Raw genomic sequence first — 12,171 nt, forward strand, 5'->3', positions numbered from 1 at the left:
CCTGCCTGGATGTGCTGAGAGCCTGAGCCCGTCGCTGAGAGAGGGGGGATCTGCCCTGAGCGTGACCAAGAAAGGGGTCTTCAGATAATCCACCCCTGAGGGGCTGCATCCCAGCACTCGGTGAGGTGGTCTCTGTACCCAGCCCCCACACCCCACCCTTGAGGGGCCGTGTCCCAGCACTGGATGAAGGGGTCCCTGTTTACCTAGCCCCCACATCACACCCCTCAGGGGCTGCGTCTCAGTGCTGGGTGGGGAGGGGTCCCTGTATACCCAGCCCCTTTGCCCCACCCCCGAGGGGCCGCATCCCAGCGCCAGGCAAGACATCCCTGTATACTCAGCCCCCACAGAAGAGCTGCATTATGTGCCCAGCAAGAAATTAGTTTTATTGTTCCGTGTTTACTACAGATCTCAAGTTAAGAGGCCAGATCCCGGGTTACCCACGAGACCCCCTCCTTGCTCCCTCTAGACCCTGTGGGGGCTGAATGGGGCAGGGATCCTGCCGGGGGTGGGGAGCCTTCATCCTTGCCCAAGAGACCTCCCAGACGGGCCCCTGGGGGGCCAGAGAGTCATGAGCCCATCCTACCCCTCCTGGACACCTGACCCCCAGCACCCCACTCCCTAAAGACACCCCCATTCCCTGCCCTTGGGAATCCTGTGTTCAGTCGTTAAACCTGGAACCCAGGCTCCCAGCCCCCCTGCTCTAACCACTAGACCCCCCTCCCCTCCCAGAGCCAGGAGAGAACCCAGGAGTCCGGGCTCCCAGCCTCCCTGCTCTAACCAGTGCACCGCACTCCCTTCTGTCTCAGCTGCCGCCCGGTGTGGGGGGCGGGGAGGGCTGGGGGCTCAGCTCGTCCCAGGGGAAGCTCAGCTCCAGCCCCTGCATCTGCTCCCGGTAAACCCGGTCGAAATTCTCACTCTGGGCCGTGGTGAGCTGGTTCTTCCAGTCCCCGGCAATCCCTGCGACAGAGACAGAGCAGAGAGCGTCATGGGAGCCCCCAGATTGCCCCCCCCTCACTATCCCAGCCCTGGGCTTCCCCCTGCTCTGCTGGTGCCCCTCACTCCCGACCTGCAGCCCCCTGCTAGCCCAGCCCTGGGCCTCCCCCGCCACCCAGCTCTGCTGGTGCCCCTCATTCCCGACCTGCAGCCCCCTGCTAGCCCGGCCCTGGGCTCCCCCCAGCTCTGCCAGTGCCCCTCACTCCCGACCCGCAGCCCCCTGCTAGCCCAGCCCTGGGCCTCCCCCGCCCCCCAGCTCTGCTGGTGCCCCTCACTCCCGACCTGCAGCCCCGTCATGCTGAGCTGAGCCAGGGTCTACGTCTCTTCTCATCCAGGACTCAGCTTATGGGGCCCCATTCTTCTCCCATAGCGCCCCCCCCGCCCGCCCAGCCTCACCTTTCCGCAGGAATGAGCTGTGGGTCTGGTCCAGGAGGAACCTGGGGGCCAGGCTGAAGTTGCTCATCTTGTTCTGCTTCATGGCCTGGAAGGAGGCGTTCTCCACCACCCCGTCCATCGCCTGCGCGTCCAGCTGCTTGCCCAGGAACCGGCAGATCCGCTCCACGCTGCCCCGCAGGTCCTGGGGGGAGGAGGGGAGGGATCAGTGGCAAGGCCTCCTCCCGGGGTGCGCTGGGTTTGGGGAAACTGAGGCAGGGAGGCCTCAGCCCACGCTGGAGAACATCAGAACGGGGCAGATCTAACTCATGGGGACTCCCCGCCCAAAAGGACCTGCCCACCTTGCCTCGGGCTGACCTCGTGGGGGACAGAAGCAGGGACGGGGGCCCCTGGCATGGCTTGGAGATGGGACCCCGGAGTCCTGGCTGGGATGGAGGAGGTTGGAGATGGACTGGGGGAATCCTGGGGTCATGTTTCGGCTCTGCCACTGAACCACTGGGTCACCCTGGACAAGTCATGGGCCTTCTGCTGTGCCTCAGTTTACCCTCTCACCCTCTGTCTATTTACACCTGGAGCTCTCAGAGACAGGGACGATCTCTTATTGTGTGTCCTGGCAGCGCCCGCGGGGCCTGATGTGGCCCCGATCTCGGCGACTCCGGGTCTGGGCAGCGCCCAGCCCGACGGGTCCCCAATCTCGGCGACTCCGTGCCCAGGTGGCAAATTGAAGCAGGACCCCATGTGAAGCAGCACCCGAGGCTTGGTCCCTTGCGCTCTCGTGGGGGGTGGGGTCCTGTGTCGCTGCTGCGTTTTGTGATCCCCCTTCCAGGACCCTCCTGTCTCCAAGCCCCACCAGGCTCAGTTTGGGGCTGTGGCTCAGCCTGCAGCCTGGCCGAGGACGTGTCTGGGCGGGCGCCTCGCAGCCGGGGCAGGGGGCACCGTGGCTGTGCTGAGGCCAGACCCAGAACCCCTGATGTCCCCCATGTCCATGGCTACAGGTTGGAGGCAGGGGCAGCACCCCCAGCTGGTGGGGTGGGGTAACTGCAGGGGGGGGGGGTAACTGAGCTCCATCTCCCCCAGCCTGGGCGAGCCCAGCCCCCAACCCTCTGCCTGTCAGGGAACCCCCCCTCAGATCCTCTCCATCTAGGGCTACTCCAGCCCCTCCCCTCTTCTTCCCCCCCTCCACTCCCTCCCAGCCCCCCCGACTCCTCTGTTCCATGCTGGGCCCCCTCAACCCCTCCCCCCTGTTGCTGGGCTCCCCGACCTGCTGCAGCTCCTCGTAGCTGATCCAGAAGAAGTTCTCGTGGCCCCGCAGGCCCATCCAGCCCTTGACGTGATCGAACCAGGAGCCGAAGGGCACTGCAAGTGCAAAGGGCAGGGGAGGGGGATTATGAGGGACATCTCGGAGGAGGCCCAGCCTCCCACTCCACCCCCCACCACATGGCACTCACCGTCCCCCTCCAGGAACTGCTCCAGGAACTGGTCCAGCTGCCCTGGCTCCTTGTAGGGACGGAAGATCTGGGCGAAGTGGTAGAGAGAGACGAAGACGTCCTTGGGGTTCCGCACTGTGTACAGCACCTGGGGGGGATGTGGGGTGAGCAGGGGGGCCGGGGCCTCTGGGGGAGAGGATGAAGTGGGGGGCTGGCCCCCAAGGGTACATGTTGGGGGAGAGCAATGGGCTCAGGCTCTCAGCAAACTCTGGCAGAGTCTCATTTTGGGGCTTTTCTCCCCACCCTCAGGGGCTAGAAACTGAATTTTATTTTACTCGAGGCCCGAGGCTCTGCCTTACCCTCCCCCCCCGGGGGCCCCAGAGCTGCACCTTGGCCTTGGACTGGAAGAAGGACTTGGCAAAGAGCTGGATGGGCAGGTGGGAACTGATGAGCCGGGGCGGCTGGTTGCTCCGTGCTGTCTGCAGGCCCAGGACGGTCTCATACCAGGGCCCGCGGTCCCAGTTAGGGACCGTGCGACACCGGCTGGGGTCCCCGTTGCTGTGGATGAGGCTCAGGATCTCCAGCATCCAGACGGTCCCTATGGCGACAGCCTCGCTGTGGTGACCATTGCTATGGACAACGGGAAACCAAACCCACCCAGTGCTGTGTGGTCCTTAGAATCCCCAGCCCCCACCCAAAGCAGGAGAGAGAACCCAGGAGTCCTGGCTCCCAGCCCCCCCACTCTAACCACTAGACCCCACTCCCCTCCCAGAGCCAGGGAGAGAATCCAGGAGTCCTGGCTCCCAGCCCCCTGCTCTAACCACTAGTCCACACTCCCAGGGCTCTAGCCCTGGCTCCAGGGCCCCACGGTACCTGATTTCTGGTAGGTGACGTTAAAGACGTCGTCATCCCGGACTTGGAATTCGTTCTCCACCTCCCGCAGCCCCTGCTCCGAGTAGATCAGCCTGGGGAAGCTAATCCCCTTGTACTGGAAATATTCCTTAAACATCCTGGGGCTGGGAATGGGGGAGACACGAGGGTCATTAGAGACAGTGGGAGCCCTCGGAGTTACCCCTCAGCCCCTGCTCTGTGTGTGTGTGTCCCTGCTGCCCCCTGCTGGAGAGGCTGAGCCCTGCTCTGTGCGTGCGTGTCCTTGGCGACCCCTGCTGGACGGCTTGGGCCATGCTCTCTGTTTGTCTGCCTGCCTCTGCCACCGTGTGTGTGTGCGCGTGTGTGTGTGTGTGTGTGTGTGTGCGCGCGCGCGCGCGCGAGCCACCCCCTGCTGGAGGGGCTGGGTCCTGCTGTGTGTGTGGGGGTCTGAGCCATGCCCATGACGTGCGTCACATTACACCGGCCCCCCCACCCCCCCACAGTGGTGGCCAGGCCGCCCAGCAACTCACGAGGCTGCTCCAGCCTCAGCCCATGAGCCAGGTTGAATCTCCCGTGTTGGGATCCCGGCTCCGTTCCCCACGGCTGCTCGTCCCCCCAGGGGCACCCGCGCAGGCTGCCCAAGTGGAGCCAACGCTCAGCACCAGGTCTCATGCCAGCAGATTCGGACCACAACCCCGGCCTTCACTTTAACCCCTTCCTTGAGCTTTGTGCCAATTTCCACTCACAGTGTCACAGACCTAGGGTGGCGGAGGAGGGGAAATTGGTCAATTAGTCACCCGCGGGAAGAGACCCAGCGAAAAAGTCTGATCACGCGCAAGCAGCGTTTTCCTGACTTGGCCTCTCGGTGAATTTCCAGGGTTACGGCCATAGTGTGCAAAATCGATGCTTCAAACCTGACTCCTTTCTGCCCTGCGTGGGATACCTGTGGACGGGGCCCATGCTGGGAGAGGTCTGAGAAACTGGCGAACGGGGCTGAAACCAGCGAGAAGGACCAGCACAGAGACCAGCACGTGGGAAGGAAAAAATCAGCTGCCCGAGGAAGAACAGCTGGCTAGGCAGGGGTGCCACAAAACAGCGTACGGGTGTGTGTGTGTCTAGTGGATCACAAACTGGATCACATGTGCCCTGTGAGCGGGAGGGTTGGGGTGAGCCATGGGAGGGGCTTGTTTGCCCAGGTAGGGGGGGAAAGCTCCGTTTCGGGCACCGCACGTTCAGAGAGATGCAGCCACATTTGGAGAGAGTCCAGAGGAGAGGAGCCGAACGGGTGCGGGAGGATTAGAAAACCCAGCCGATGGGGAAAAGGTGGAAGAACTGGGCCTGGTCCATCCACAGACAAGCTGGCTGAGGGGGCTGATAGCAGCCCACAGAGGTGAGTCTAAGGAGGCCGGGGATCGGTCACTGAGTTTCCGGCAACTGAGATCCCAGTGAGCGATCAGGGGAAAACGTTCGATCGGGAAGGAGAATTCAGCTATGGACCCGGCTCCCCGGGACAGCTGCGGGCTCCCCGTCCGTGTGCGTTTGCAAGATCACATCAGACAAACCCTGCCAGGGACCATCTAGATGGATCTGTTCCTGCCTCGGCACAGGGGGGGCTGGGCTGAACGCCCCCTTGAGGCCCCTTCCAGCCTCACGTGGCCGGATGTCGACACTTTTCAATTTACAGGAGCCACAATCTAGGCCATTCCCATGCCTCTCGCTATGGTGCCCCGAGCCTTCCTCTCCTGCCGGCCGCAATGTGAAGGTAGATCTGTCACAAACTGCCTGTTCCTTCTGCCTCGCCCAGGGGTGGAGTGGCTTGTTCTGGTCGGATGGGTGTGGAACATGCAGGTCACTCCGTGTCGATGGTGAAACTTGCCTGCCGCTTGGAGCAGGAGGCGGGGAGGCAGGAAGGTCGGGGCTCGGGGGAGCCAGCCTCAGATGAAGACCTGTCCTGCCAATCCAAGTGGTGTCATAGACTCAGACTCCAGGACTGGAAGGGACCTCGAGAGGTCATCGAGTCCAGTCCCCTGCCCTCATGGCAGGACCAAATATTGTCTAGACCATCCCTAATAGCCATTTATCTAACGTACTCTTAAATATCTCCAGAGATGGAGATTCCACAACTTCCCTAGGCAATCTATTCCAGTGTTTAACTACCCTGACAGTTAGGAACTTTTTCCTAATGTCCAACCTAAATCTCCCTTGCTGCAGTTTAAGCACATTGCTTCTTGTTCTATCATTAGAGGCTAAGGTGAACAAGTTTTCTCCCTCCTCCTGATGACACCCTTTAGATACCTGAAAACTGCTATCATGTCCCCTCTCAGTCTTCTCTTTTCCAAACTAAACAAACCCAATTCCTTCAGCCTTCCTTCATAGGTCATGTTCTCAAGACCTTTAATCATTCTTATTGCTCTTCTCTGGACCCTCTCCAATTTCTCCACATCTTTCTTGAAATGCGGTGCCCAGAACTGGACACAATACTCCAGCTGAGGCCTGACCAGCGTGTCTTCAATATAGCGTGTCCCACCTGGGACTGGCCTGCAGCCACAGGTTTTTTTTGAGCCACTGTGACCAGGCCAGGCAGACAAGGGCAAAGCATCCAAAGTTGAGCCATGGTTCTGCGGGAAGTCGAGGGGTGGACGGCAACCTTAGCTTCTTGTGGGGGAGACATATGAACCTTGGATGCTCAGGAGGTTTCCCGAAGAGAAAGGTCACAAATCCAGGGCTAAACGTCACCGTAACCACCCGGGAATAAAGGACGCTGGCCGTGCTGCCAGGCCGGGGGAATCTCTCGTGGGAAGCCGGGACGCTGCAGAAACCTGGGAGGGCACGGTGGGTATTCGGCTGAATGTGAGCTCCCTGTGCGAGGCTGGGGCACATAAACAGGGGAATCTATAGACGGCGCAGAGGCCATTTGATCTCTGGATTTGGTGCGACCGCTGCTGGGAGCCTGTGTCTAGCTCTGGTGCACGCCATTCGGGAAGGATGGTGATCAGAGAGGGGCCAGAGAAGAGCCAGGAGAACGGTTCAAGGGTGAGAAAACCTGCCTGAGAGGGAGAGACTCAGGGCTTCAGTCTATTTGGCTTGACGAAGAGGTTCAGGGCTGACTTGATCCCAGTCGATCTGTGGGGAACGGCTATTTCATAACGGGCTCTTCAGTCTAACAAAAGATCAAATGCCATCCAACGGTGGGAAGCGGAGACCCATTCAGCCTGGAAATGAGGCCTACGTTTGGAATGGTCACAGTAACAAATTGGGGGACAATTCACCTATTCACCAGGGAACAATTCACCTTTAAAATCCAGGTTTTCAAACAGATCTGCTCTGTTATTGCGGGGCCGTTCTCTGGCCGGTGCTGGACAGGAGGGCAGACTGGGGGTCCCACCTGGCTTTAAAATTGATGAACTTACACATGAGGCAAACCCTGGATTTTTAGGGTTCTGTTTTAGAGTTTTCGGCAAATCAGACAGCTGGTGGCATTTTCATTTCGGGCCAGTGGCAAATGGGGTTTCAAATACACTTTTGCCTTTAAAATGATCATATAAAAGGGGTGGAAGTTCCTAGCAGCAAAGCAGCGTGAATCCCCTGCCCCTAAAAATCAAACCGTTTGACTTTTCCCAAATCGTTTTTCCCCTGACTGGAAAAAAGTGTGTCAAAATCGCTGCAAGTTGGTGCAAGGTCTCAGTCACCCCATGCCTGGAACCAGCCCCAGCTGCTGTTCCACGCCAAGGCTGGAATCCAGCCAACGAGGGACAGTGGGATGAATAACTGAGGATGGTCATCCTCCATCAGTGCCCAAAGCTACTGACTGATTCATAATGTTGCTGCCCGATTTGGCTGGTGCGGTCCATCGACGTCTGACCGGTTGGAGGAGAAATGGCTAGTAGGAGTCCTGTGTGATCTGAGGTGACCAAGAATGGATGCAAAGGCCTAGTTCCCTGAATGCACTAGGATGAAGCAGCAGCAGGCAGGTTCCTTGTTCAGAAATCCAGGCCTGCGTTCAGACAGTCCTGTGCCCCAAACAGCTTTGTCTCCCTGCTTTCTTCCAGGGCTGCTGCGTCTCTGGCTAAGCCACCCCCATGACATGTGTAAACAGATGGGGTCAGTAACTTTATCCTCATGTTGAAGATGAGGCCTAGAGCAATCAACATGACTTGAAGTTGCCAGGTGCAGAGGCAGGAGTAGAAACCAGCTATCCTCTATTCTGTTCCAGCATCCTGGGGAAACCCCTCTTCATCTCCCTGGGTTAGCTTTTTGTTGTTTTTGCACAGGCCTTGCCTTTTGGCTCCATGCCTTGGGTGGTGGCTTCTGTTGTTTCCCACTCTCATTACATACCAGCAGCTTAATTGCTCCTTCTAGCTAACCCAACAGATTACACCCATCAGCATTAAAGTGATTCATGGTAACCATCAAGGCCCATAACATCGCGTGCGCACATGTGCATGTATGTTAATGTTGCATTATAAACAGATGTTCTGAATGATTATCTGTTTTTGTAGCGTTGGAGAGGCCAGGCAGAGCTCCCTGCCCCTAACTTGTCTTATGCAATTCGAATGCAACTGCAGCCATCAGAGTAAACAAGATGAGTCTATTTACTGCTGCTCCAGCCCGGGGGGAGCTGGAAACGTGGGGTCCCCAGTGAGCCGTGTCTGAGAGACGGGTAACACCAGGGACATCACAGCACCTGGGTTCCTTTCTCCTCCCATCATTCACATCGTTATCACGTCTCTTGGATGCTCTCGTCACTACCCCAGTGGAGGGTGGGACGGGACCCCACTGCTGCCCAGGGGCCGAGAGTGGGGCCCCGTCGGGCCAGGCACTGCCCACACGCAGGGAGACCGTCCTGCCCTGTGCAGCTCGCAGGCTGAGAGGTCGTAAAGATGGGGAAACTGAGGTCCCGCAAGATGAGTCACTCAGCTGGCCACAGGCAGAGCCAGAAGCCAAGCGTCTCAGCTGCGCCCAAGCCTGACGCGTGGGGCGGCCGTGCCCGTCGCCTGCCACCTGTCGGTGCTGTTGGCTGCCCAGCCCCGACTCCTCTATGCAGCCCCACGGGAGCCCCTGCTCCCTCACACCCCCTCCATCCCCTCCTCCTCTATCCAGCCCCACAGGAACCGCTCCACACCCACACACCCTCCATCCCCTGCCTCTATCCAGCCCCATGAGAACCCCTGCTCCCTCTCACCCCCTGCATTCCCCACACTTCTCTACACAGCACTATGGGAACCCCTCCACCCCACACCTCCTCCATCCCCCCACTCCTGTACCCAGCCCCATGGGAACCCCTCCAACCCCACACTTCCTCCATCCCCCCCCATCCAGCCCCACAGGAACCCCTCCAACCCCACACCCCTCCATCCCTCCCTCTATCCAGCCCCACAGGAACTCCTCCAATCCCATACCCCTCCATCCCCCCATACTTCTCTACACAGCCCCACGGGAACCCCTACTCCCTCTCACCCCCTCCACCCCCCCTCCTCTATACAGCACCATGGGAACCCCTCCAACCCCACACCACCATCCTTCCCCCCCCACTCTTGTACCCAGGCCCATGGGAGCCACTGCTCCCTCACACCCCCTCCACACCCCCTCCTCTATACAGCACCATGGGAACCCCTGCTCCCTCTCACCCCCTCCATCCCCCCCCATCCAGCCCCATGGTAACCCCTACTCCCTCTCACCCCCTCAAGCTCCCCTCTATTCAGCGCCATGGAAACCCCCTGCTCCCTCTCACCCCCTCAACCCCCCCCTCTATTCAGCCCCATGGAAACCCCCTGCTCCCTCTCACCCCCTCCATCCCCCCCACTCCTCTATCCAGCCCCATGGGAACCCCTGCTCCCTCTCACCCCCGCCCACTCCTGTACCCAGCCACACAGGAACCCCTCCAACCCCACACTCCCTCCATCCCCCCTCCTCTATCCAGCCCCATGGGAACCCCTCCTTCCTCACACCCCCTCCATCCCCCCTCCTCTATCCAGCCCCATGGGAACCCCTCCTTCCTCACACCCCCTCCATCCTCGCCACTCCTGTACAGCCACACGGGAACCCCTCCAACCCCACACTTCCTCCAGCCCCCTCTCCTCTACCCAGCCCCATGGGAACCCCTCCACCCCCACGCTCCCTCCATCCGCCCCACGCCTCTACCCAGCCTCACAGGAACCCCTACACCCCCTCCATCCCCCACTCCTCTACCCTCCCACACCCCTTCTCTCCACCCCACCCTCAATGTGCGTTTCAGCCTCCGGCTGGCTCTGCTCTGCACCCGTTGGCTGGCACCAGGGCTGCCCCAGGCAAAAGCCTTGTGGGCAAAGGAAGAACCTGACCCTGGAGCTGCTCAGAGCAAAGGACAGAGCCAGCCTGGAGCCGTTGGGGGCCCCCAGCACCAGGCCCCCCCCCATCGCCAGCCGGGCTGCACACACAGCAGGAGCCCCCCCCCGCACTCTCTTACCTGCCCTAGGGCGGGAGGCAGTGCCTGGCTGGCACAGCGGCTGTGGGAGCAATGCAGGGATTCCCCTGGGTCTGGGCTGGTGAGCCAGTGCCCTGAGCCCTGGGGCTGGGAACCGCCTACAGAGTGAGTGTGGGAGGCTGGCTCCGAGCACCCCATGGCAGGGGAATGTGAAACACCCCCCACCATGGGACAGAGCCACCCACCCCTGGGCTGGATCTGGAGTCACCCCTGATTGCCCTGGGGGCAGGGAAGGCCAGGTTCTGATCTCAGCTCCCTGGGATCAATCCGGAGTCACCCCTGATCTCAGCTCCCCTGGCATCAATTCAGAGCCAGCCCTGATCTCAGCTCTCGCAGGGTCAATTCAGAGTCACCCCTGATCTCAGCTCCCCTGGTATTGAGAGCCACCCCCGATCTCAGCTCCCCTGGCATCATTTCAGAGCCAGCCCTGATCTCAGCTCCCTGGGGTCAATCCGGAGTCACCCCTGATCTCAGCTCCCCTGGTATTGAGAGCCACCCCCGATCTCAGCTCCCCTGGCATCATTTCAGAGCCAGCCCTGATCTCAGCTCCCTGGGGTCAATCCGGAGTCACCCCTGATCTCAGCTCCCCTGGTATCGAGAGCCACCCCCGATCTCAGCTCCCCTGGCATCAATTCAGAGCCACCCCTGATCTCAGCTCCCTAGGGTCAATCCGGAGTCACCTCTGATCTCAGCTCCCCTGGCATCAATTCAGAGCCAGCCCTGATCTCAGCTCCCGCAGGGTCAATTCAGAGTCACCTCTGATCTCAGCTCCCCTGGTATCGAGAGCCACTCCTGATCTCAGCTCCCCTGGCATCAGTTCAGAGCCACCCCTGATCTCAGCTCCCCTGGCATCAATTCAGAGTCACCCCTGACTGCACTGGGGGCAGGGCCAGGTTCTGATCTCAGCTCCCTGGGGTCAATCTGGAGTCACCCCTGACTGCACTGGGGGCAGGGCCGGGTTCTGATCTCAGCTCCCTGGGGTCAATCTCACCCCCACATAAAGATCAAAACGAGTGATGCTGCAGATCTCCAAGCCCGTCTCCCGATCGCTGGTTTTGCTAACAATTCCTGCCCTCCCACGCCCATCACCTGCTGCCGGGCCAGGCCGCCTGGCCCAGTGCCAGGAAAGCTGGGAGGAATACACGCCTCCTTAACGAGGTTGCGCAGGTGCCAGCAGCCCTCTGATTAGACTAATAAGTGGGTGAGCAGCATCTCCCACCTGGAGGCCTGGGGTCCCATTTGGAAGAGAAGCTGCCAGCGCACCTGTTAAGAGAGAAATCTGTGGGGTTGCTAATTGGCAGGGTTTGGGGTGTTTTGCATAGAGCCCCAAGCAACTGGAGTTATGGGAAACCACAGGAGAAAGTCAGCTCCTGTTTAACCCACCGGGCCCGGTGCCAAATTCTGGCCACAAAGACACAAAAAGCAAAAGATGATGAAAACGGCATGAATGGGTCAGAGAGAGTCACTGACAGGTGTTTGGAGAACTCCCAGCACCCTGCTCTAACCACTCACCCCTACTCACCTCCCAGAGCCAAACAGAGAACCCAGGCGTCCTGGCTCCCAGCCCCCCACCAGGCAATGTCAGAATACTCACTGCACAGATGCTAATGACAAAGCCCCAGACACTGGGAGCAGCTCCTGATTCCCTGGCAGATACCCAGCCTCTGCCCCACAGGGGCCTGAGCTCCGCAGGGCGTGAATCACCCAGGGCAGCATTCCGGACAGTCGCAGGAGCAGAGCTGGGGAGGGGCTGGGAGCCAGGACTCCCGGCTTCCATCCTTGTCTTGAAGGGGAATTGGGTCTAGTGGTTAGAGCAGGCAAGCGGGAGCTGGGAGCCAGGACGCCTGGGTTCTCTCCCTGGCTCTGGGAGGGGAGTGGGGTCTGGTGGTTAGAGCAGGGGTGGGGGGGAGAGCCAGGACGCCTGGGTTCTCTCCTGGCTCTGGGAGGGGAGTGGGGTCTGGTGGTTAGAGCTGGGGGGTCGTGAGAGCCAGGACGCCTGGGTTCTCTCCCGGCTCTAGCAGGGGA

The 12,171-nt window shown here is 60.2% G+C and overlaps 1 protein-coding gene across 2 annotated transcripts; it reads right to left on the minus strand.

Moving 5' to 3' along the window:
• Positions 1–226: 226 nt before the first annotated feature.
• Positions 227–12,018, minus strand: LOC115641596 (sulfotransferase 2B1-like). 2 transcript variants are annotated; one of them, XM_030544890.1, is made up of 7 exons: positions 10,129–10,394; positions 3,687–3,829; positions 3,203–3,411; positions 2,835–2,961; positions 2,648–2,742; positions 1,390–1,570; positions 227–957 (listed from the first exon to the last, which is right to left on the minus strand). In XM_030544890.1, the coding sequence occupies exons 2-7, from the start codon at positions 3,820–3,822 to the stop codon at positions 803–805; spliced, it is 903 nt and encodes a 300-aa protein (XP_030400750.1). In that variant the 5' UTR covers positions 3,823–3,829; positions 10,129–10,394; the 3' UTR covers positions 227–802. The 2 variants fall into 2 exon arrangements, with proteins under 2 accessions (XP_030400750.1, XP_030400749.1); XM_030544889.1 differs by lacking the exon at positions 10,129–10,394 and adding an exon at positions 11,741–12,018 and having other exon boundaries at positions 229–957.
• Positions 12,019–12,171: the final 153 nt, after the last annotated feature.

Source organism: Gopherus evgoodei, unplaced genomic scaffold (genome assembly GCF_007399415.2).
Source record: "Gopherus evgoodei ecotype Sinaloan lineage unplaced genomic scaffold, rGopEvg1_v1.p scaffold_35_arrow_ctg1, whole genome shotgun sequence".
NCBI classification, from domain to species: Eukaryota; Metazoa; Chordata; order Testudines; family Testudinidae; genus Gopherus; species Gopherus evgoodei.

Excerpts from the sequence above, each read along its gene's own strand:
- LOC115641596 (XM_030544889.1), bottom strand. The coding sequence starts at position 11,862 with ATGCTGCCCTGGGTGATTCACGCCCTGCGGAGCTCAGGCCCCTGTGGG. Across the intron at positions 2,962-3,202 it reads TCTTCCAGTCCAAGGCCAAG|GTGCTGTACACAGTGCGGAA; the intron begins GTGCAGCTCTGG and ends CATCCCCCCCAG. Across the intron at positions 1,571-2,647 it reads GCTACGAGGAGCTGCAGCAG|GACCTGCGGGGCAGCGTGGA; the intron begins GTCGGGGAGCCC and ends TCCTCCCCCCAG.